The following is a 25,219-nucleotide window of genomic DNA, read 5'->3' as shown; positions in this document are numbered from 1 at the left end:
ATGCTCAGAGGCATGCTGCCCCTTACAAAAGATGCAAAAAGGGATCATTAAGAAAGCATGCCTCTTGTGTATGTGCGAAAGATCTTAAGAAGACATAGAAGACGTTGTAAGGGCACTGGGCCTCTTGAGCGTGGACAAAAGGTGCACAAAGAGAATATTTAAAAATGTAAGGACAGCGTGCCTCTGAGCATGTACAAAAGGTGCATAAAGAACATGTAAAAACGTAAGGGCAGCGTGCCTCTGAGCATGTACAGAAGGTTCACAAAGAACATTAAAAACGTAAGGGCAGCGTGCCTCTGAGCATCTACAGAAGGTGCACAAAGAACATGTAAAAACGTAAGGGCAGCGGGCCTCTGAGCATGTACAGAAGGTGCACAAAGAGAATATTCAAACACGTAAGGGCAACGTGCCTCTGAGCATGTACAAAAGGTGCACAAAGAATATTCAAACACGTAAGGGCAGCGTGCCTCTGAGCATGTACAAAAGGTGCACAAAGAGAATATTCAAACACGTAAGGGCAGCGTGCCTCTGAGCATGTACAAAAGGTGCACAAAGAGAATATTCAAACACGTAAGGGCAGCGTGCCTCTGAGCATGTACAAAAGGTGCACAAAGAGAATATTCAAACACGTAAGGGCAGCGTGCCTCCGAGCACGTACAAAAGGTGCACAAGGAGAACATTCAAACGCGCGAGGGCAGCGTGCCTCTGAGCATGTACAAAAGGTGCACAAAGAGAATGTTCAAACACGTAAGGGCAGCGTGCCTCTGAGCATGTACAAAAGGTGCACAAAGAGAACGTTTAAACACGTGAGGGCAGCGTGCCTCTGAGCATGTACAAAAGGTGCACAAAGGGAATATTCAAACACGCGAGGGCAGCGTGCCTCTGAGCATGTACAAAAGGTGCACAAAAAGAACATTCAAACACGCGAGGGCAGCGTGCCTCTGAGCATGTACAAAAGGTGCACAAAGAGAACATTCAAACACGCGGGGGCAGTGTGCCTCTGAGCATGTACAAAAGGTGCAGAAGGAGAACATTCAAACGCGCGAGGGCAGCGTGCCTCTGAGCATGTACAAAAGGTGCACAAGGAGAATATTCAAACACGTGAGGGCAGCGTGCCTCCGAGCATGCACAAAGAGATCATTCAAACGCGCGAGGGCAGCGTGCCTCTGAGCATGTACAAAAGGTGCACAAGGAGAATATTCAAACGCGCGAGGGCAGCGTGCCTCCGGGCATGCTCGAAACGCCCCCGACCCCAGCATCTTCCTTCGCTCCGAGCCCCGGGGAAGCGCGACAAAGGCGCCCTCGCGTTTCCCGCGCGCCCCGCCCCGCCCCGCCCCGCCCCGCCGGGGGGACCCGGGTGACGACGCTCGCGCTCCGGCCGACGCGGGAGGGCGGCGCGTCGCGTGCCGCGCGTCATTAGGAGGCGCCGCCGCCGCGGAGGCCGCGCGTGCGCCGCGCCCCCTCGCGAGGGCCCCTCCTGAAGATGGCGGCGGTCGCGCTCTGGGGGTGCCGGGTAAGGAGCGGGGCGCGGGGGCGGCTCTGCCCGGCCGGCCGGCGGGCAGGCCCAGCCCGCGAGCCAAGGCCCTGCGGCCCCCGAGGGTGTCGTGGAGAAGCGGGGCGACTGAGCGCGCGCAGAGTGCGCCCCCTCCCCTCTCTCCCCTCCCCATCCAGTGGTTTGGCTCAAGACCCCCGGGACAGGACACGGAGCCCCGGAGCACGCGCAGAGTGCCCCGCCTCTTTCCCCTTTTCTGTTGCGGAGTCTGGCTCTGGCCCCGTATCAAAGGAGAGGGCGCCCCGAGCTGAGGGCCCCCCGTTCAGCAGTTTGGCCCGTATCAAAGGGATGGGTGCCCGGAGCACGTGCGGAGTGCCCCCTCCCTCTTCTCATTGAGGAATTTGACCCAGGGCCCGTCTCAAAGCAGAGGGTGCCTGGAGTATGTGCAGAATGCCCTTTCTCGTTTCACTGAGGAATTCGTCTCTGCTCCCGTATTAAAGGACGGGGCCCCTCTCTCTTTTCGTTGAGGAATTTGAGCCAGGTCCCATACCAAAGGAGAGGGTGCTTACAACACATGCAGAGTACTTCTGTCTCCCTTCCCAGTGACTGCTTTCACATATAGGCCTGGCATCTCAATGCTCCCCCCCGCCCCGGATCCTTTTACAAAGATATATTTGGTTTTTGTCTTGGGTTTTCCTGGGTTCTCCGTTTCCCTCCCCTTCGCCTGCTGTTTGCCTGTGTCAGAGTTTAGATTGCAATCTCCTTGGGACAGAGGCTAGCCCTCTTACCACTCTCTAAAGCCACCATGTGCATTAATGGCGCTGTTTAAATAATGACAATATTCCTGCAACCGCAAGGACTCCTTACTAATTGATTGATTTTAGAAAAGGACTTGACACACAAAAAGTGGAAAGCCTAGTCCAGCCTTCCCCCACCTCCACATGGGTTGGACTACAACTCGCAGCACTCCCATGTACTGGTGGGAGTTGTAGTTCAACACATCTGGAGGATGCTGGGTTAGGAGATGACTGGCCTAGATTCTCACATTTCTGTGTTAGTTATCTAACTCCTTTCCATTTTGCATGCTTTGGGCAGGGTGGGTGGGGGAGAAACCTTCTCCCTCCACATCAATAAAGATCAGAACCTGAAGGGCTTTCTCAGTGGTGGCCCCTCAGTTTTGGAATTCTCGTCCTGGTACTTTTGCACATTACTCCTTTGGCATAGACCTTATAAGAAAGCGTTTAAAACTGGAGTCCCAAGCCAGCCGTTTCCTCAGTTGGAAATGTGTACTCTGCTCTCGACAACCGCTTTATTCAGGAGCACTGAACCTCTTTCAGCTCGAGGGCTGAATTAAATTTCCGAGAAGCTCTCAGGGGCCACATACCAGTGGTGGGTGGGGTAAAAAATACCAGCATATTTTAGCTTAAAGCGCTGACTACTAGTAACTAAGATCTAGGAGAGGCATTTCAAGCTTTTAAGTATGGAGGAAAGCTTTGCAAAGGCTAGAAACCACCAAATGATAGTTTCGGGGGGGGGGGGGGGGGCAGCGGAAGGGTTGGGGTCATCTGGCAAACCCCAGAGAGTCACATTTGGCCCCCCGGACCTGAGGTTCTCCACCTTGTAAGTTGCTTTGGGAAGGTGTATCCCTGAAAAGTGAGATACAGAGATCACTGAATGAATCCAGAGTCTGATCTTTGATCCTTGTCACCCGGTATTGTCTCCTTGGACTGGCAATGCCTTTAGTGGACCCTTATTTCCTTCGATGTGTCTGCTTTGCTAGGCCCTGCCACAAACCGCCCTGAGTATCTGTGTACTACTTGGGCAGATTCAGCAGATCCTTTTGCCATCTGTCAGCAACTCTGACTCTGACTTGCAGTGTGAAAGATCTGTATTATTCGTTCTCTTCATTTGTTTTGTATTGTACTTTATTCATTTAAACATTTGTATTGTAATTTATAGTTTTAACTGTTTGCATGGCATTTCAGCCTGTTAAGGCCCAATCCTATGCATGTTCAGACAGGAAAAAGTCCTACAACTCCCAGTTTTAACTGTTTGCATGGCATTTCAGCCTGTTAAGGCCCAATCCTATGCATGTTCAGACAGGAAAAAGTCCTACAACTCCCAGTTTTAACTGTTTGCATGGCATTTCAGCCTGTTAAGGCCCAATCCTATGCATGTTCAGACAGGAAAAAGTCCTACAACTCCCAGTTTTAACTGTTTGCATGGCATTTCAGCCTGTTAAGGCTCAATCCTATGCATGTTCAGACAGGAAAAAGTCCTACAACTCCCAGTTTTAACTGTTTGCATGGCATTTCAGCCTGTTAAGGCCCAATCCTATGCATGTTCAGACAGGAAAAAGTCCTACAACTCCCAGTTTTAACTGTTTGCATGGCATTTCAGCCTGTTAAGGCCCAATCCTATGCATGTTCAGACAGGAAAAAGTCCTACAACTCCCAGTTTTAACTGTTTGCATGGCATTTCAGCCTGTTAAGGCCCAATCCTATGCATGTTCAGACAGGAAAAAGTCCTACAACTCCCAGTTTTAACTGTTTGCATGGCATTTCAGCCTGTTAAGGCCCAATCCTATGCATGTTCAGACAGGAAAAAGTCCTACAACTCCCAGTTTTAACTGTTTGCATGGCATTTCAGCCTGTTAAGGCCCAATCCTATGCATGTTCAGACAGGAAAAAGTCCTACAACTCCCAGTTTTAACTGTTTGCATGGCATTTCAGCCTGTTAAGGCCCAATCCTATGCATGTTCAGACAGGAAAAAGTCCTACAACTCCCAGTTTTAACTGTTTGCATGGCATTTCAGCCTGTTAAGGCTCAATCCTATGCATGTTCAGACAGGAAAAAGTCCTACAACTCCCAGTTTTAACTGTTTGCATGGCATTTCAGCCTGTTAAGGCCCAATCCTATGCATGTTCAGACAGGAAAAAGTCCTACAACTCCCAGTTTTAACTGTTTGCATGGCATTTCAGCCTGTTAAGGCCCAATCCTATGCATGTTCAGACAGGAAAAAGTCCTACAACTCCCAGTTTTAACTGTTTGCATGGCATTTCAGCCTGTTAAGGCCCAATCCTATGCATGTTCAGACAGGAAAAAGTCCTACAACTCCCAGTTTTAACTGTTTGCATGGCATTTCAGCCTGTTAAGGCCCAATCCTATGCATGTTCAGACAGGAAAAAGTCCTACAACTCCCAGTTTTAACTGTTTGCATGGCATTTCAGCCTGTTAAGGCTCAATCCTATGCATGTTCAGACAGGAAAAAGTCCTACAACTCCCAGTTTTAACTGTTTGCATGGCATTTCAGCCTGTTAAGGCTCAATCCTATGCATGTTCAGACAGGAAAAAGTCCTACAACTCCCAGTTTTAACTGTTTGCATGGCATTTCAGCCTGTTAAGGCCCAATCCTATGCATGTTCAGACAGGAAAAAGTCCTACAACTCCCAGTTTTAACTGTTTGCATGGCATTTCAGCCTGTTAAGGCCCAATCCTATGCATGTTCAGACAGGAAAAAGTCCTACAACTCCCAGTTTTAACTGTTTGCATGGCATTTCAGCCTGTTAAGGCCCAATCCTATGCATGTTCAGACAGGAAAAAGTCCTACAACTCCCAGTTTTAACTGTTTGCATGGCATTTCAGCCTGTTAAGGCTCAATCCTATGCATGTTCAGACAGGAAAAAGTCCTACAACTCCCAGTTTTAACTGTTTGCATGGCATTTCAGCCTGTTAAGGCTCAATCCTATGCATGTTCAGACAGGAAAAAGTCCTACAACTCCCAGTTTTAACTGTTTGCATGGCATTTCAGCCTGTTAAGGCCCAATCCTATGCATGTTCAGACAGGAAAAAGTCCTACAACTCCCAGTTTTAACTGTTTGCATGGCATTTCAGCCTGTTAAGGCCCAATCCTATGCATGTTCAGACAGGAAAAAGTCCTACAACTCCCAGTTTTAACTGTTTGCATGGCATTTCAGCCTGTTAAGGCCCAATCCTATGCATGTTCAGACAGGAAAAAGTCCTACAACTCCCAGTTTTAACTGTTTGCATGGCATTTCAGCCTGTTAAGGCCCAATCCTATGCATGTTCAGACAGGAAAAAGTCCTACAACTCCCAGTTTTAACTGTTTGCATGGCATTTCAGCCTGTTAAGGCCCAATCCTATGCATGTTCAGACAGGAAAAAGTCCTACAACTCCCAGTTTTAACTGTTTGCATGGCATTTCAGCCTGTTAAGGCTCAATCCTATGCATGTTCAGACAGGAAAAAGTCCTACAACTCCCAGTTTTAACTGTTTGTATGGCATTTCAGTCTTTAAGGCACTATCCTATGTGTGATTAGACAGGAAAAAGTCCTACAACTTCCAGCATTCCCCTGCCAGCCATCCTGGCTGGGGAATGCTGGGAGTTGTAGGACATTTTTCCTGTCTAAACATGCATAGGATTGTGCCCTTTACTGTTTGTTATCTGCCCAGGGAACATTGGTTATTGGATGAATAAAAAATATAATAAATAAGTAATAAAATAAAACCAGCACGCCTTCTCTTTCTCACCCTAGAAATGCCTTCTCAATGTGTGGCTCATGTCCGGGCGGGGCTCGGGACCTGCACAGCGTGCTTTCTTCGGGCGTTGGATTGGCAGGCCTGCTGCAGAAATGTACCAGTTGTGTTTTGCGAATGAAACCCTTTGTACGTCATTGCAGTGGAGGCTGTTATCTGTGAGTTGGATGTCCATGGTGGAAGGTTGGGGGAGGAATTCCCATCCCCGGAAAAAAAAATCATGCTGGGCGGGGGGCTTAACAGGTTGGAATAGGAAATTGCCCTGGCATGGCAGAGCTGAAGGGAGGCATAACTCTGGTTTAGCCTTCTCCAAACTGGTGCCCTCTAGATGTTTTGGAAAACTCCCAACGTGCCAGCCAGCATAGCTAATAGCCAGGCAAAATGTCTGGAGGGCACCAGGCTAGGGAAGGCGGCTCTGATCTCTTCTACCAGCCAGGGGACTAAGAGCCACTGGGAGGCTGCTTCCCCCCCCCCCCCCCCGGAAGAACATCACAGCGAGGAGGAGACCAGCCGGGTTCTGCTGCTCCTGTGCTTGCTTTCTTCTACCCTCTCTGCTCCTTCTTCCTCTTTTGTCCCAGCTTCTATATTGTGAGCCTGCAGGCAGCAACTGTCTTTCTCTTTTTAACATCTGTACAGGGCTTAGAAAACTTGGCTTTATAAGTCGTAATAATAAATAAGGATGATACAGCGTCTTGCTTCTACATCGATTTCGGTTTGTTTGGTTTCGGGTTTTCCTTTCTCTCCGCTGTCCCTTTATGTACGAGAGAAATGTGCTTGTGACACCTAAGACTCAGATGTTGTTAATAATTGGCTCCGATCAAAAGTAGCTTCCATGATGCTGGGGGGGATGTCAATCCCTAATCAAGGGTGGCCTCCCCCAACCTGGAGCTCTCACAGTGCTTTGGACTACAACTCCCAGAATCCCCCAGCCAGATTCTGGGAGTTGTGGTCTCACACACCTAGAGGGTGCCAGATTGGCAGAGCCTGGTCAAGGGCTTAAAAGTCCTAAGGCCACAATCCTATGCATGTTTAGACAGAAAAAAGTCCTACAACTCCCAGCCAGTGGAATCGGGCATAGGACTAGCCTATCTGAAGGAGCGCCATCTCCCATATCCCTCTGCCCGATTGCTAAGGTTATCTTTGGAAACCTTTCTCTGGGAGCTACCAGTCACATCAGTGTGATGGGTGACCAGGGAAAGAGCCTTGTCTGTCGTAGCCCCACCATCTGTGGAACGCCCTTTGCAGGGAAATCCACCTGGCGTCTTCACTGTTTACATTTAGATGCCACATTTAGACCTTCCTCTTTATGCAGGCATTTAATCTTTAATCTGTTCACGTCGTCATTAATTTTACTTAATGTTTTTAATGTGTGTGGGTTTTTTAAAGTTTAATATTGTATTACTTTCATACTTTTATTGTTGTGTTTCTTGTTTGGTTATTTTGTTTTATGGTTTCTTTTCTAACTGTAAACTGCCCTGAGAGCATTTGCTAGTTGAGCAGTGACAAATATAATCAATCAATCAGTCAATCAATCAAAAAGCCCTGATGGCTAATGGAATAATCAATAAATAAGCCCTGGTGGCTAAATGAAGCTCTGATGGTTAATAGAGTCCCCAGCTGCAGGTGCAGTCTGCCTTTGAGTACAAGGAGCTTTGGGGCTGCTGTAATGGAGGGCTGTTCCCTTTGTGGCCACCTGGCAGACTTCACCTTGAGGCATTTGTCTGACCAGTGCTGGATCGCATGGACTTTGTGTCTCATCCAGCGCGGCGCTGCTTACATTTGGAAAATGAATTTCCTCTTGGAGCTCCCAGACCTGAATTTGCTCCACAGCAGCCTGGATACATACTGACTGTATTGCTTGCCTGTCAAAAACTGCCATCGAAGGAGAAATTCTTTGGAGAAGACGAGGCCAGTGAACACCAGGGCAAGATGCGTGTGTGTGTGTGTGTGTGTGTGTGGAGTGGGGGGTGATTGTGTGTGACAGAATCCAGCAGGGCAGCTGGCCAGTAACTGCTTTGGCCCATCTGACAGGGAAGTAAGAAGGGGAGCGGCCGTAGCTCAGTGGCAGAGCCCCTGCGTTGCATGCAGGAGGTCCCAGGTAGGGTTGAGAAAGAATCCTGCCTGAAACCCTGGAAAGCCCTGGCCGGTTCATGCAGAAAATACTAAGTTAGATGTACTCATGATCTGACAGGATATAGAGTAGCTTCCTATGTTCCTGTCTTAATCAGGCCTTTATTTGGAACGATGAGGACTGGAATCTTGCTCTTTTTTTTAGGGGGATGACTGTACGTTGGTGGTAGTGCCCTCGCTTTACAAGCAGAAGGTCCCAGGTTCAATCTCCAGGCAGGGCTGGGAAAGAATCCTGCCAGAAACCCTGGGCAGCTGCTGCTGCCAGTCAGTGTCAACAGTACGGGGTCTAGATGGACTAAGGGTCTGACTTGGTCTAAGGCAGCTTCTGCAGTTCCTATATCGAATCAGACCGTTGGTCCATCCTGCTCAGTGCTCCCTGCCCTGGCCCACAGCAGCGCTCCGGAGTTTCAAAGAGGCCTTTTCCCAGCCTGCCCTAGCAATGCAGGGGATTGAACTGGAGACCTTAAGTTCAATCCCCTGCAGGGCACATGGCAAGCCTGTGCCCTGCTGGTGTGAAGGAGCGCGTGAGGCCGGAACGCCTCCTCTTCTGCTCCGCGGGCGGTAACAGCGACCTTCCCTTTAGTCTAGATGTTATTCATCGGGAGGCCGCAAAGGTTTTATATCTGGCTTTGTGGAGAACATCAAGCGGGAACTGGCCAAAAACAAAGAGATGAAGGAGAGTATCAAGAAGTTCCGAGACGACGCGAAGAAGCTGGAAGAGTCGGAGGCCCTACAGGAAGCCAGGCGGAAATATGTAAGTCCGCTTCCCCTCTGTGCTGTAGCTGGCGGTTCACCTTTGGAGGGGTTCCCTTCCCCTTCGTGGGGGACGCGGCCCAGGGCGTGAAAAAAAAGGATATCAGCTATGAATAACAGCCAGGGGTGTTGTGGTGCTCTCCGGATATGTTGGACTGCAGCTCCCGTGATCCCCTACCGGTGGCCATGCTAGTTGGGATGATAGGAGTTGTAGTCCAACATATCTGGCAGGCCCCTTTGGTGAGGAAGGCTGACATATCGGGTAAAGAGTCTGGGTCACGGAACAGGAAATCCCCAGCCCAAATGTCGGCTGTACCATCGACTCTGTTAGTGGCCTTAGGCATGCTGCCCTCTCTAAGGCTCAGCGGTGTCTCTCCTGAACACAGGGAGCAGGGTGGGGGGGACAGCGGAATAATAGTCCTGCTTGTGGGCTTCATGTGGGCAGCTGGTTGGCCACTGTGTGAACAGATGCCGGACTAGATGGACTCTTGGTGTGATCTGGCATGGTTCTTCTGATGTTCTTATGTTCTAATGCTTATCTATCTTATAGGATTGTTGTAAAGAATAGGGGCTAATGGATATGATGTGCTTTGAACATTCAAAAGCAGGACAGGAATGCTTAACATACTTATATGATGCTTAATGTAGGCCGTAGGCCCTGGGTAGAAGTGTAATCCCCCCACCCCCTTATCCTCATGGGTGGAACAGATAACATAGCATATTATGTCCCTAATTCACTGTATTGCCCCAGCTGTAGGCTTCGGACTCTTAATTTAGAGGTGCCAAGACAGTGATAAATCAGACCCAGGTTTACTTACAAGGAGTACTTTATTGAGTAACTTACAGTACACAGGCTTACCCAGTGGTTGGATCAGACAGCTTCTCTGAACCCAGAGCCATGGGGTACAATGGGTTTTATACCATACATGTTAGCAGTGAGGCAGCATAACAGCAGCAAGCACCCCCTAGCGTCATTCCCAGCATAGACTAGCCAGGCTTGGTTCTCAGCACAGCCACCTGCAGTTCAGCATAAACACATAGCTTCCCTTCCCAGGCCGGTCTTGATAAGATCTTCTAGCTTGTCTGTGTGGTCTAGATGGATACATACTGACTGTGTATTGGCCTTTGACTCATCTCACATCAGAGGCCCACTAGCAAGGGAATTGCACCAATAATGAACTTAAGCAAGCATAAATAAATATGGATCTCTAGGCCCCTCTAACACTGCAGGTGACTTGGTCACGCTCCAGGGCCCAATACAGACACCAAGGGAGATAGATCTGCATTGTTACCTGCTGTGGATCACAAAGTGATACCAATCTATCATTTGGCTGATAATAATAAATAATAATAATAATAATAATAATAATAATAATAAATAATCGTAACCACAGCAACAGCTACAAATGCTTGAGAGTTTAATTTCTTCTGATGTGTTCTGGGTTGATTTCTCTCCCCCCCGCCCGCCGGCAGAAAACCATAGAGTCTGAGACAGTGAAGACCTCTGAAGTCCTTAAAAAGAAATTTGGAGAAATCACTGGCACTGTCAAAGAGGTATGTGTGTGCGCAGTACATAACTTACATTTCCTGATTTATTTCTGTTTCTGGCTCTTTCCCTGATCTTTAGATTTGAGGCCAAGTAGTAAGGAGCTTAAAAGGGGGGTGGTGAGAAGGGAAACCAAAGTGACAAGGGTTGGACCTAGTGTAATTAATGTTTGTAGTTGTAAATTTCAACAGGAGAAAGCAAAACAAAACCATAAACGGACAGAAAAAAATGTCAGCACGATTGAATGTATCAATTCCAGTTAATGCACGTGAAACATCTCTGTGCGTGTGTATGAAAATACAGTTTTCTAAAAACTAAATGATTATACATAAACTTCAACAATGGCAAACCAAATATTCATATATGCATCAATTCGCGAGCAGTCGGGCCCAGTGTGACGTGTTCCTCTTTGGACTGCCTGCCAGCCATGCCTTTTTCTGGGAGGCTCTATTCCATTTCTCCCCCTTTCTGGCTTTCCCATTCCCTCCCTGCCTCCCCCGCCCTCAGTGCAAGCATTCTGAACCCATTGAGCATGCTCAGCCCCCATTTGGGTTTCCTCCCCAGTGAGGATTTTTCCTAAAGAAAAAAGAATCGTACTTTGGCAAGCCTTGAGTTCCCCCCAAGCCTGCGAATACCTCCCTCTTGTTTTGCAGTAGTGCCCATTTCAGCTACCGAAGGATCCTCGCTCAGAGTACGAGTTTGTTCTTAGTCTATGGGAAATTGCTGTTTGAGGAAGCTCCTGCCCCCTGCGTGAACCTCGGGCTCTGGGTTCTGCTGAAGTCTTCCCTTTTGAATCCTGGGGGGATCCCCCAATGAAACCCCCTTGATCCTTTCCCCCTCCGGCTGCAGAGCCTAGATGAAGTCGGCAAGAGTGAGTTCGGCCGGAAGATAAAGGAAGGCGTGGAGGAAGCGGCCAAGACAGCCAAGCAGTCGGCCGAGACGGTCTCCAAAGGGGGAGAGAAGCTGGGCCGGACGGCGGCATTCAAGGCTATTTCCCAGGTAGGCATTGCTGTGCCTGTGGCTGAACATGGTAAGCCGCCTTTTAGTGAGTTCTAGACCGTGGGTCTGTAGAGCGCCTGCTGTCTTGCTTCAGGGGTGGGGAACCTGGGCCCAGCTGAGGTTCCAGTCTGGCCCGCCAGAGTTCCCCCAGATGGCCGTGCCCCCTTCTCCCATGGCCACGCCCCTTCCCCCCAACTGCAGATCGTTTCCTGGCTTTTGCACGTTCTGAAAGGTGAAACGCCACTCCGGAGACTGAGTTGCTGGAAGTAAGAGATTTAAGCAGCCCTCTGCTGGTATTTTTGTTATATTGGCCCCAGCTTCATTTGCCTTCGGCCCTGAGAGCTTCTCCAAACCTGAATTCCTCCCTTGGGCTGAAAGAGCTTCCCTTCCCTTGGTCTGCATGGGCTGGCATCAGCTCTCCAGGGTTTCAGATGGGTTCCCCCCCTCCCCCCAAAGCCTTATCTGGAGATGCTGGCGATTGAACTTGGGACCTTCCGCCTGTAAATTGGGGGCTCTCCCGCAGAGCTAGGATCCTCTCCCCCCAAATAAAGCAAGTTTCCAGTCCTCATGGTTCTGAGTTAAGGACAGATTTCAATAGGAATGTGGGGAGTCGCCTTCTATCCAGTCAGACCCTTGGTCCGTCTAGCCCAGTAGTGTCGACACTGACTGGCAGCAGTGACTCTCCAGGGTTTCAGGCAGGATTCTTTACCAGCCCTCCCTGGAGATGCTGGCAACTAAATCTGGGACCTTCTGCATGCAAAGCAGGGGCTCTGCCACTACCCTGAGTCGTGTGGGGCTCCTAACGCTCTCCAGCCTTCCCCATGCCAGGTGTTTTGGACTACAGTTCCCAGCATTCTTGATCGTTGGCCATGCTGATGGGGGTTGAAGTCCCAAATATCTGGAGGGCACCAGATGTTTTTTTAAAAAAGAAGTCTTGCTTCGTCTCCTCGCTGCCCCCCCCATTAATCCTTTGATCATGGATAGCCAAAAGAGGAATGCAGTTTTTCGCCTGGATTCTTCCGGCGTTGACCTGCTTGTAATATGCACCTGCCAGCACCAGGTGGCGCCCCGGCTCTGTGGCTGCCCTCTGTCTGGGCTTAACTGGATCCCCCAAACCGAACGGCATTTCTGGCCCCCAGAGAACCGCAGGCGAGATCATGGAGCTGTGCAGAATTGAACATGGGCTGGCGGGAGGAAAGGGAGCCCAACAGAGCTCTGGAATTTCCTGACTTGACTTCCTTGGCCATGATCCTTGTGTGTTTCCTGAGAGGAAAACTTGCAGCAGCCCCCCCCCCCCCATGAAGTAGGTTCTCTTGAGGGAGGACAGTTCAGAACAGAGACTTGAACTCGTCTCTTCTACAGCTCAAGCCTGAGTTGGCACTGCGCCGCTTTGGTTCCGTGCCTGTCTCTCAGCCAGAAGCATTCGCTTGGCTAGCGTGGGTTTTCTTGCGAGTGCAATCTCTCTGGGGGTTTTCTGCTGATCCTGGGAGGTGGGTGAGTGAGGCCGAATGGGAGGCATCCCTTCCCAAAAAGGCCGGCTGATGAGCACCGTGGCTCTGTGGATATTCAGACCGGGCTCCTTGGCCTCTTAAGCCCAGCCTCCAGCCATACCGACTTGGTGGGCACCTTTGCAGTTTTGAGCCTGTTGTGGGTGCTCGCACAGAATGGCTGTTGTGGAGGGGTGGCCCATTCATAAAATGGCTGCCATGGTGGCAGGCTGGCCACAAAACACACGTGTTGTGTAGTCCTCCCCCTCCATTCTGAAAGGCTGAAACACTTCTAAGGTTAAGTTACTGGGCAGTAAGAGCTTGAAGCTACAACAGGCTGGCATGTTTTGTATTTTTGGCCCCACCTCTTTTGCCTTTGGCCCCTCCCACCTCTGGAATGCAGCCCCCAAGAGCTTCTCCAAAATTGAATTCGGAGCCTTGGGCTGGGAGAAGTTCCCTGCCCCTGATGTAGGAGAGCAGCTAATATTAAATGTATTTAAAATATTAATATTTTTGTTTGCTGCCCCTCTGTCTGATAAACTCCATAGGTTTGGTCACTTTCCTAGACTTTCATTCATCGTTCTGTAATTGAGGGTTCGGGTGGACTTCTCCCCCTTCGGAGAAGCCCATCCATCCTGTTTCTCCCCTTTTCGGCTATCGCACGTTCTTGCAGAGGTTTGTCTCCTTTGCTTCCCCTGGCTCTCTCTTTTTCCCTCTCGCAGGGAGTGGAGACGGTCCGGAAGGAGATCGACGAAAGTGTCCTGGGCCAGACGGGGCCTTACAAGCGTCCAGAAAGGCTCCGGAAGCGGACGGAGTTTGCTGGGGAGAGGCTGAAAGAAGAGCGGATATTTGAAGCCAACGAGTGGGTATCCAGCAGACGCCTCTGAAGCCAACAACATGTAACGCTCAGGGGACGGGGTAGTATGGGGTGTGGTGATGGAGCCCCTGTTGAGCCTAGGGGACGGGGGGAGTCAATCCCTCCAATAGCTACGATGGGACATTTTCTACGGATCGGTCCTCTGTTGCTGCCTCCAGAGCAGAAGTGAGTAGAAGGTTGATCTCTAGGTGTTTTGGACTTGCAATTCCCAGAATCCCCTGCTGGCATGGCCTGTGATCAGGAACGCTGGGAGTTGAAGTCCAGAACTTCTGGTCTGCTTTCTGCCCACCTGTGGAGGAAACAACCCTGGGCTGCAAGAATCAGCAGTCTGACCTGGCAGAAAGCAGGCTGCCTTGAGCAGGGAAGACATTTGAGTGACTTGCTCAGTGGCAGAGCAAGTAAAAGGTCCCGGGTTCAATCCCTGGCCTCTCCAAGTAGGACTGGGAAAGACCCCCTTGTCCAAGACCCTGGAAAGCTGCTGCCAATCAGTGTCAACAAGACCGAGCTAGATGAACCCATGTTCTGATTCAGTATACGGCAGCAGCCGCTTTATTGAGAACCATGAGGACTAGAATTGCCCTTTATTTTTATTGACAGGACCATAGCTCAGTGGTAGAGCCCCTGCTTTGCTGCAGAAAGCACCCAGTTCAATCCAGGTAGAGAGGAAGAAACCCCTGGTCCGAAACCCAGTCAGCGTAGACCTGGTGCCCTTCCGATGTTTGGACTGCACCTCCTGTCTGCTCCAGCCCGCATGGCTGATTTGGCAGAGCTGGTGGGAGTTGTAGTCCCAAACCCCCGGAGGACACCCGGTTGGAGCAGGCTGGTGTAGATGATAAGAGAGGGAGATGGGAAAGAGGGTCTGAGAAGACCGTTGTCTAACGGAGCCCCCTCTTTTGCCAGGGAGGCCATGGGTATGGTGCTCCACAAAGACTCCAAATGGTACCAGCAGTGGAAGGAGTTCAAGGACAATAACGTGGTCTTCAACCGTGAGTGGAGCAGCCTGTTGCACCCCCCTCCCCTTATCTCTGTGGAAGCCTCTGCAGGGGGGTCCTGTGCTCAATGGCCACTACTGACGCTCCTTCCGTCCCCCCAGGGTTCTTCGAAATGAAGATGAAATATGACGAGAGCGACAATGCCATCATCAGGGCCTCGCGCGTCGTGACGGACAAAGTGACTGGCTTTATCGGTGGGTCTCTGTCCAGGTTCCGATGATCAGTGGGGGAAACCACGCGGTGTCTGTTGTTTCCCCTGCGCCCTCTAGTCATGCGAACAGGATTACTCTAGTTACCCATGCCACGGATTGCTTTGTTGTCCGAACCCAGCATATGGCATGAGCGTAGTGCATTTTTACCCACCTTACAAGCCAAGGTTTGCTGTATAGGTTGTGGGGTGGGTGAAAATGCACTATGCTTGCAGTGCATGTTGGGTTCAGATGACATGGTAACCCCTTATGCAGCGCACGTAATTAGGGTAATCCTACTTGTGTGGCTGGTGTGGGCTGGGGAAACAATCGACACAGCGTTTTGTTTCCCCCACTGGTCATCTGAACAAGCCCTCTCGCTCCCTTTAATGGGGATGTGCGGGGGGTGGGGGTGCAGCGCTGTGGCTCTTGTGATCTCCATCCAGGCTTGCCCATGCTGAGGGGACTTACCTCTGTAGTAAGGAAAAGCAAAATCGGGTGTCCCCCAGAAGTGCTTAGAGGGTTTCCTGGCTTTTGTACCGTTTCTCCATCTACTCTTAAAGGTTGAAATACCTCTCCTAAAGCTTAGCAACTGACAGGAAGAGCTCTAAGCTACAATATACTGATATGTCTAGTATTTTGGGCTGCTCCTTTTGCCTCTGGCCTCACCTGCTACCGGAATGTGGCCCTTGAGAGCTTCTCCGAAATGGAATTCTGCCCTTGGGCTGAAAGAAGTTTCTCACCCCTGCTTTACAACAGCAGTCTTGCAAGGCAGATTTGTATATGTTATCCCCATCTTGTGAGCATGGGGGGAGAGAGGCAGCTGAAGCTGAGAGTGAGCAGAGTGCCTGAGGCCCCCGAGCAGAGGGTGACCCCTGATTGACAGGTGTTTGTTTTAGGGGTCTGATATTCTCAGAGGCAGACTCTGTCAAGGTCAGTTTAGCTCAGGCTCTTAATTTTTCCAAGGCTGAGTCTGTTCTGTTCCGATTCCATATCGTATTGTGTTGATCTTTTCTTTCTTTTTAACCCACACGAAAACTAGTATGCATTTTTGTACACATGCTTTAAAAATCTGTGTTTTGAGGTATGCATTCTTTTGTGCATGGGGGAGGAATGGCTTGGCAGGCCGGTGAGCCCCACCTAAATTTGGGGCACCCTCTTTGGGCAGAGCGAGGAACAGTTCTGCAGATATTGTGGGAGAATGAGAGGTTTCTACCAGGGGTTTGTCAATGTGTGTCTGTGAGGTTTTCTCCATGGCCGTGAGCACTAGAACTTGGCTCTTTAATTTAATGAAGACGAAAGCTGAGAATTTTGAGGTGCAAGTCTGGTTTTTGGTGATTACTTTGGCCCTGGGAACTCGCCCCTTCCTAGGTTTTTTTGGAGGGGGTTGTCCTGTCTTTTCCCAGTGAGATTTTCTAGAGCCCAGGCTCTCTCCAACCCCCTTGAATCCCCTTGCCAGACCAAAGTGATAACCGGTAATTCTCTCGGCAGGCGGGCTGTTCTCCAAGACAGAGATGTCTGAGGTGCTCACGGAGATCCTCCGCGTCGACCCAAACTTCGACAAGGATCGGTTCCTCAAGCAGTGCGAGGAGGACATCATCCCTAACATCCTAGAGGCAGGTTCGGGGGTGGGTGGGATGATTTGGGGGGGCAGTTGTGTTCCCACAGCAGGGACAGTTAGCGTAGTGGCCCCTGGTAACTCCATTCTCAGCCAAAAAGAGACTCCCAGAGCGACTGACAAAGGTTAATAAGCCCCGCCTGCCCTCAGGCTTGCAATCTAAAAGACACGACATAAAAGGAAAAGCAATGGGGAAGGAGGCGGAAAGAAGCAACAGCAAAAGAGCAAACACTAGTTCATAGTTTTAAAGATTTTGAGGTCACCCTTTCTGGCAGGGAAGGGCATAAACAAGTGCTTGCAGCTGGTCCTTCTCTGGCTGATGTATGAGGCTAAGTTGCCCCCCCCCCCCTTGCTCTTCCTGGGAGGCAGGAGTTGCAGCATAGCATCCCAGGGGCTCTTGGTTCTCTGGCTGATGGATGGGACCAGGGTCTGCAGCCATATAGCCCAAGACAGGTGGGAAACCCGTGGCCCTTGAGATGTTGAACTCCAAGTCCTATCATCCCTGACCATTAGCCCAGCTGGCTGGGGCTGCTGGGAATTAGCATCCAACAGTATCTGGTGGGCCACTCATTCCCCTCCCATGCCTTATACCTGAAAACCAGGGTAGACAACCTGGTTCTCCTCCAGGTGTTGTTGGACTGCAACCCCTATTATCCCCAGCCAGCACAGCCCATGGTCAAAAGTGTAGTCTGAAACCTCTGGAGGGCACCAGGGACACAGTATGTATGGGAAGAGAAACGTAAGGAGGAAGTAGACGGGGAGGGAAGTTTCGAAGGGGCGTTTAAATCCTGGTTGCTGTTTCCTTGCTGGGGCAGGACAGGTGACCTCCACAAAGCCCTCGCTTGTCTGTCTGGGGTTGGGGGGATTGGGACCAGATCGGCCTCTCGCTTTCCTCTGCAGCTGAAGTTCCTTAGTCACACCGCTCTTTTTTCTACTCCCTTTTCTTTTTAGGCCATGATCTCTGGAGACCTAGACATTCTCAAGGATTGGTGCTACGAAGTGGTGAGTAACTCTGCCTGGGGGTGGACAGGGTCTGTGTTTCCCCTCTTCCGCGCCCTCCCTTCCATTCTTTGACACTGGGGAGTCCTGAGAGAGAACGTTCTGCTGGAGAACAACCTTTAAGGACTGCTGGATCGGGTCCAAGGGCCTATCATGTCCCACACCTTCCTTCCCCAATCTGGTGGCCCTCTGGATAACGTTGCACTACAGCTTCCATCGTCCCAGGGGTGCTGTATTTTGAGTACACCTGGAACTCGGTTTCTGCCCTGACCAGGAAGGACTGGATTAGAGCAGCCTCTTTCCCCTAACCCGGGGCCTTCCAGCAGTGCAGGCTACCATTCCCATCACCCCCAGCCGCTACTGGGAACGATGGGAGATCATAGGTGCATTTGGAGGGCCCCGGATTCAGGGAGGCTGTTTTTCAGGAATCCCAGAAGCAGTAGTCTTCAGAGCTGTTGAAGGAAAGGAGATGCTTGCCTGCGGGCAAGAGATGGGGAACCGGCTATCATTCTTTCCCCACCCACATCATCTCTTTTTTTTTGCCTCATACTCATCTTTGATGCACATCCTCCTGCATTCATCTAGCTTTCACGCTAGTACCTTCTGCCAATTTCATTTATTTGAAGAGCTTCCATCTCACTTTTGCAAGGCTCAATGCTGGCTTTTAAATAAAGATTTTTTTTTTTTAAGGAAAAATAACAGTAACGAGAAATTTACCCCTGCCAAACCACAATCTTGGGGGGGGATTATATTATTAATAATAATAACAACAATATCGGCATCATCTGAAACATGAATCTGCATTATTTCACAGCTTGCCCCACATTTTATCCTACCGAGTTAAAAGGAGCTAGAGCCCCAAATAATTATCTTGTAAACTTTTGATGGCAGTGAAAAGGCCACCTGTGAGTTCTAATATCCGTGATTTGAATATCCAAACAATATGTAAATGCTCCTTTTTCATATGACTGTTGCTGCTAGAGTCGTACATGCAAAGTATTGGAACGCAAAACAGATTCCAAGAAGCAGAGAGAGGGACATTAAGTTATTGGATTTTGCAATCTTAAGGGCTTGATTCTATGCATGTTTAGACAGAAAAAAGTCCTACAACTCCCAGCATGCCCCAGCCAGCCATGCTGGGGCATGCTGGGAGTTGTAGGCCTTTTTTCTGTCTAAACATGGATAGGATTTCACCCTAAATAAATTAACATGGAGCTAGCCAAAGAAGCGGGGTCTTGTGCTAAATTTGAGCAACAAGTGGCTTAAACAATTTTGGAACAGTCAACAGGGTATAATGACTGGCTGTCCATTTTTGTTGTTACAAGAAGAGGAAATGGTGGTGTAATTTGACTGTTTTAACAGGCTGCTCCTGTTGACCTTTCTTCCTCTGGGTATTTGATGACACTGCTATTTTTGTTTTAACGATGGCATGTCATTCAGTCCCATTTGCCTGTGTGGCAGAAATTTGCAAACAAATCTGAAATTTGCATCGGAAATAAATAGGCCATGATTTCTCAAGATGTGTCTTTCTGTCCCGTTTCCTTCCTTTCTTATAATCCTGCAAACTCTTGCTGGTTTGGCCAAAGCGATATCGGAAGCTCCGTTATGCTGAGTTGGGTCCTTGGTCTATCAGTGTATTGATGACACTGGCTGGCAGTGGCACTCCAGGGTTTCAGGCAGGAGTTTTTCCAGCCCTACCTGGAGATGCTGGGGATTCAAACCTGTGACCTTCTCCATTCAAAGCAGGGGCTCTACCACTGGGCGATGGTTCTTCCCCATTGTGGCCAAACATCCGGGAAGCTGGTGCATTCGGGAAACACTGTTTTAGGTGCAATTTGATTTTGTAAAAGGAGGCAACCTTTTAATATCACTAAATTGAACCTACACCTTCAGAGGTAGTATACCTCAGAGTGTCCAGTGCTGGGGACAAAATAATGGGTGGTTCTGTCACCTTCATGTGCGGGGCTTCCTGTTGGGACGTTTGGCTGTCCAGTGTTGGAAACTGGAGACTGGGGTCGATGGATCTTTTGGTCTGGTGGTGCAGGAGATTCTTTTGAAGATCATGACCCTTCATTAGAAAGGACACAAAGTTAAATGTTGATCCAAGCAGGGACAAAACAGTTCTGAGCTGCTCGGGGTTGCATAGAACAAATCTGGCCGTTACAGGACACAGTTGGCGTTTGGGTGCCAAAATACTTCACTGCCAATGGGGCTGATGGTACCCCACTCTCAGTGAAATAAAATAGGTGTTTTTGAGCAGACCCATTGAAGTGGATGGGCCTCATTTACATAGGTCTACCTTTGGAAACTGCAACCTGGATGCATCACGCCTGAGAGGAAACGTGACATTTTTTCTTCCTACTGTGGATTCTGCTTTCGTTAATCGTGGGACGTGGCATGGAAGTAACACAGGGGCTATGGAGTTGGTGTGTCTCCTCTGGCTGCTGTAAATCTTATTCAGGCTACTGAGCAATGGTCTGGGGGCGGGGGCAGGACTTGCAGGGGTGTAGCGCTGGAACTTCTCTATTAACAGGGATGCCAACGTCACCTCCCCCCCAGTTTCCCTGTTGCCTCTGAGCTTAGCTGCAGTCCTCACAGCAGCTGAGGAAAAAAAACTAATTTTCCCAGCAATAATATATTATTATGAGGTATCTTGTAACACAGAGTATTTGGGTGGGGCTTGGGCTTGAATGGACAATTGCTTCAACAAACGACTTGCTCCTAAGGGAGATGAAAACTGCTAAAACTGGTTTGTTGATACAGATCTAATTTTTGGATTCTCCTTGGTGGGAGTTTGGGTGGCTCTGGGGACTGTCAGGATGAATGCCTGCACTTCCAGATTTGCTGCTACACCACCGCTGCTGAGATTCCAACTGGTTTTTCTCAACACGCTTTCAAGCGTATTTTTCACACTCATGAGGACCAGAACCTTGCTTTCTTGGTTTGTTCTCTTTTAATGAAAGCTGTGATTCTCACGATCTTAGTGGCCAAACCTACATGCTGTGCCCTTTTGTGGGGGAGGGGAATTGTGGCAAACACATTGCTTGCCTGCTAACAGTTAGCTGCATCTTTGGGGACAGAGAAGATGTGCAGAGGACTCGGTAACCGGACAGGTTTTCTCTTTCAGACCTACAGCCAGCTGGCACACCCGATTCAGCAAGCCAAAGCGATGGGCTTCCAGTTCCACTCCAGAATTCTGGATGTCGACAATGTAGACGTAAGTAGCTCTCCTGGTCTGGAGCAGAACTGGAACCATCCGAGTTCCACTCTGGGTCAACGCAGCCCTAGGCAAGCCCACCGGCAACCATTTTGTGAGAGTGCCCATGACACTCTCTCAACATTCCAAATGTGCGCACCAACTCAAAGAGCTTGAGGACCTTTGTTTTAACTCATCTCTTTTGTTGTTTTGTTTTGTTTCTACTCCTTCAAATTCTGGATGGTACAAATTCGTTCTGACTTAAAATTTGATCTTGCAATCTTTGGAATTAAATGTGGGGTAGGGGAGATGTCTCATGACTGCCCCAGACTTCATGCAAAAAACGTGACTGAGGCGGACCGTGGCGGATATAGCAATGTCTTATGCACCAGCGACGGAAGTTCGGTAGCTTGCGATTGTGTGTCTGTGTGTGGGGTGGAGAAGCATTATGGACTAGTGACTTGAAGTTTCACTCTCTCTTTTTGCAGCTTGCGATGGGCAAAATGATGGAGCAGGGACCAGTGTTGATAATCACTTTCCAGGCCCAGTTGGTAATGGTGATTAAAAACCAGAAAGGGGAGCTGGTGGAAGGAGACCCCGTAAGTAAAAGTCCCAGTTGCAGAACCTGTGAGATACCAGGCGGGGCTCTATTGCATGCAAGTGTGGGAACCTCCCCCCCTTTTAATGTTCCCTCCTTTATCTATCTGTTCTATCATCTCCCCGCCCCCCACCTCCACCAGCCTGGAAGGAAGGATTGTAATTATCCCTGTCAGCCGTTGAAGAGTTTCTAATCCATTACATGACATTAAATCAGTTAATTAAATTGCTTAATAGCTGGGCTATTGATTGATTTTTATTTTCGGTGGAGGCGGGGAGAAGTCTTGTAATTTGTTTTTTTAAAAACAAATTTCAAACGCATTAAATCAGTCATATGCTGACGTAAGAAGGTTGCTAATGTGCTCTTTGGTCCATGCTTGGGGCTGCCCCAGATGAGGGAACTCCACTCCTGTCACTGTCTCTCTTTCCCTCGCTTTCTCCACAGACACCCCCACGGTGCACACAGTCAGTGCCCCCTCACTTTTTCCTGCCATCATCCTGCACAGCGGCATCTTAACTCCCTTGCTTTGTTCTCTTGGTTTCAAACTAGAGAACCCCGGAGTAGTGAGCAAGAACTCCTAACTTGAAGAACGATATTATGTTTTCCATTCATTTCATGTGTTGAGGCACTTCAGACTTTTGGTAAAGTTCCAACGAAGTACAGTTGCCTGTATTTTTTCTGAATAATATACACAAATGCACAGACTGACAGACGCTCGCAGACGTTCCTTTTTGTACGTTGTCAAACTTTTATTTTTGTTTTCCTTAGGTATTGAGTGCCTACTTCAGGAGTTTTATTGTAGATGTTCCATAAGCATATCAATTATAGACTATAATTTCTGTATTATAGTCATCAATTATAATGAGTGAATTCCTTTGTTTCTTTAGCGATTTTGATTTATTGTTGTGTATGTTCTTGTTCCTTTTTTTTGTTAACCTTATTTCAAAATAAAATAACATTTCATGATATTAAAGAAAAGGACCCTGGAGGGTAAGGCATGCCTCATCCTGGGCCTTGAGACTTGGGGGGTGGGGGTGACGCCTGGGAGGGCAGTAGGCCGAGCTTGTCATAGCAAGCGATCACTTTAATGATTAAACAGAAAAGAGAGGGATTGACCTGGAAAATCTAGCAACTTGGGAGTATAGATGGGAGAAGTGAGGTACAGTTACGGGATTTGGGTAGGTGTAGCTTAGCGGTAGAGCTGCTGCTTTGCATGCAAAAGGTCCCAGTTTCGATCCCTGTTATCTCCAGGGATGGTTGGGAAAAACCCCCGTCTGTAACTCCGGAGAGCTGCAGCTGGTTGACAATCTTGAGCTAGACAGGCCAAGGATCCAACCTGGTAACAGGCAGCTTCCTATGTCCCTGTTTAAGTCAGCCCTTTATTCAGAATCCTGTAGAGTAGAATCTTACATTTTTAGGAGGAGGGCCACAGTTCATTAGTAGAGCGCACATTTAGCATGCAAAGATCCCAGGTTTGATCTCCACCATTTTCTGGGAGGACTTGGAAAGACCTATGTCTGAAACCCTGGAGAGCTGCTGCCAATCAGTGTCAAAGATATTAAGCTAGATGGACCAAGGGTCTGACTCAGTAGAAGGCAGCTTTCTAGATTCCTATTTAAATCAGGCCCTTATTCAGAACCATGAGGACTAGAATCTTAGTTTATTTTTAGGTTGCGGGCCATAGCTCAGTGGTAGACGAGACTGAGTTAGATGGACGAATATTGTGACTCAGGGGAAGGCAACTTCAGCCATCCCACCAGGTTGAAATGCTTCTCCTACAGCTTAGTTCAGGGGTGCAGAATCTCTGACCTGCAGGCCGAATGGAGTTCCTCCAGGGGGCGGGGCTTAAGAATTCCCCTTGCAGGACATCCCCCAGCTGTGAGGTTCGTGCATCTGAAAACCAGCCCTTCTGAACTTGCCCTGGGGGTGGGATGGGGAGTCCCTTTATATGGGTTCCTTTTCTGGCAAATGTATTTCATACAGCTGGGAACTCTCAAGTGGGGAGGTTTTGAATGTTTGTGCATGAATTGCCCCTAACGTTTGCACCCTTCTCTTGTTCCAGGAGAAAGTCCTGCGGATGCTGTACGTCTGGGCGCTCTGCCGGGACCCCGATGAGCTGAACCCCTATGCCGCCTGGAGGCTGTTGGACATTTCTGCCTCAAGCACTGAGCAGATTCTATGAGCTCCGTCCACCCCTGTCTTGCTCATGGCCCGGACCTTGGCGCGAGGGTGGCCATTTTGCACAGAGGCTCAACACGAGGGGGCTCACCTTTTGTGAGCCACTGCTTTTTCCTGAGGGCATAAGGATGCTGGCTCTGAGGCAGATGGTGGGAGTGACTTGCACCCCCCCAAAAAAAAAATTGGTTAAAGGGAGGGGTGGTGTTTCCTTGGCATCAGGTGATTTTCAGGGAGCAACCTGGACTGGCATGTCAAAGCCAATCATTGGAGCAGCACGGATTCCCCCAGAGTGCTCCATCAACCTTATGGTGCTGCCTTGTGTCTGGCTTGCACTTTACTGAGTTTTCATGGCTCGTTGCCCCTGTCCATTCTCCCCTCTGGCTTTTTCTTGCGGTTGAGGTTGCCATTTTTGCGCTACCCAGCTCGTACCCAGTGGGGTCTACAGCTCTGAACCAAGATGCTCCTATTATCAGTTGCAGCCGGGATCTGTTTCCGTAGGGGCCAGGGTGACGGGGGAACGTTGAAGGCTGGAGCTGGTTGCTTTTGCAGGGCAGGTGGTGGGAGGGAAAATGGCTCTGAGGACAAAAATAACGGGGTGGGGGAAAGATAATCTCACATAGGGTCTCCATTAAGGTTTTCCCATGGCTGTTGTTCCACAGTGAGTTCCACACATGGAACGGCTGTAAGGGGGAGGCCTTCCACCCCATCCCCCCCCCCCCCCCAGTACTCAGAGGTTTCAAACTTGGCCCAGTAGGATATATCTGGTGTGAGAAATGTGATCATGACAACGGAATTCTTTGGCTTCCTCTGGAAAAGTAAAGAAGTATAGCCAACTTCCTTGTCCTGTGTGTCTGTCCTGGTTGGGATGGGGCAACTTACTAACTGTCTGGCCTTCTTGGGTCTCCCCCCAGGACTAGCAGCTGAGGACTGAGTCGGAGAAGAAGGTGCAGAATACTGGCAAAACATTTTAACAGTGGGATAGGGGTCTCACTAAGAGCTTTAAAAGTTTTGGAACATTATTATTGTTATTGTTATTAATTTTTTGGACTACATTCTCAGACTACCTTAAAAGGAAGAGGAAGCAGTCCGTAATGTTTTTAAAAAATAGATGCTGGTGCTTGTGCTTGGCTTATGACCCCTGCTCCTTTAGTTACGACTGTGTCCAGGGAGAAAAGCCCCCTTTGTCGGTAAGGAAGGAAATGGTGCAGTCTGTACTTGCCCCAAAGTACTTTTCTTGTAGTAGTATATCTCTTTCTTCCAAGGAAGGGGTGTGGCCCCAGATGGAGGGAGTGGTGCTAAATGGGTGCGGTCAGAGGAACAGGGGGCTGGCCTACAAGGCAGCGCCCACTGCCAGTAATGCTCCCCACCCCTGCTATAACGGCAGTGTGAAACCTCCATGGTCAGAAGCAATCTACCTCTGGACAAGTTATTTGAGGGGCGAGTGATGAGGAAGGCTCGTCACTTTCATATCTTCCTTCTGGGCTGCCCACGTGCATCTGGTTAGTCACTGTAGGTAGCAGGATTTTGCTCCGATCCAGAAGGGCTACTCTGGGGACCGGAGGTTTCCACACACACAAGGCATAATGGGATATTCCACCCCAGACTTGGTG

General features: G+C 49.3%; 1 protein-coding gene across 4 annotated transcripts; it reads left to right on the top strand.

Annotated features, from left to right (window-relative positions):
* The first annotated feature begins 1,461 nt into the window (after nt 1-1,461).
* On the top strand, nt 1,462-24,660 carry TIMM44 (translocase of inner mitochondrial membrane 44). Of its 4 annotated transcripts, none has more exons than XM_084826193.1 (13): nt 1,462-1,513; nt 6,048-6,206; nt 8,767-8,932; nt 10,405-10,485; nt 11,327-11,476; nt 13,686-13,825; nt 14,741-14,826; nt 14,934-15,026; nt 16,512-16,636; nt 17,590-17,640; nt 20,765-20,854; nt 21,322-21,432; nt 23,494-24,660. In XM_084826193.1, exons 2-13 carry the CDS (start codon nt 6,061-6,063, stop codon nt 23,611-23,613), a joined length of 1,359 nt encoding a protein of 452 aa, XP_084682319.1. In that variant the 5' UTR covers nt 1,462-1,513; nt 6,048-6,060; the 3' UTR covers nt 23,614-24,660. The 4 variants fall into 4 exon arrangements, with proteins under 4 accessions (XP_084682319.1, XP_084682318.1, XP_084682317.1 ...); XM_084826192.1 differs by having other exon boundaries at nt 8,762-8,932; XM_084826191.1 differs by lacking the exon at nt 23,494-24,660 and having other exon boundaries at nt 21,322-21,715.
* Nucleotides 24,661-25,219: the final 559 nt, after the last annotated feature.

The sequence above is a fragment of the Heloderma suspectum genome, chromosome Z (genome assembly GCF_057233095.1).
Source record: "Heloderma suspectum isolate Gila_16-S chromosome Z, 16-S_ref, whole genome shotgun sequence".
In the NCBI taxonomy this organism is placed as follows: domain Eukaryota; kingdom Metazoa; phylum Chordata; class Lepidosauria; order Squamata; family Helodermatidae; genus Heloderma; species Heloderma suspectum.
The sequence above is the reverse complement of the archived record's forward strand: the minus strand, read 5'-3'. Positions and strand labels throughout refer to the sequence as shown.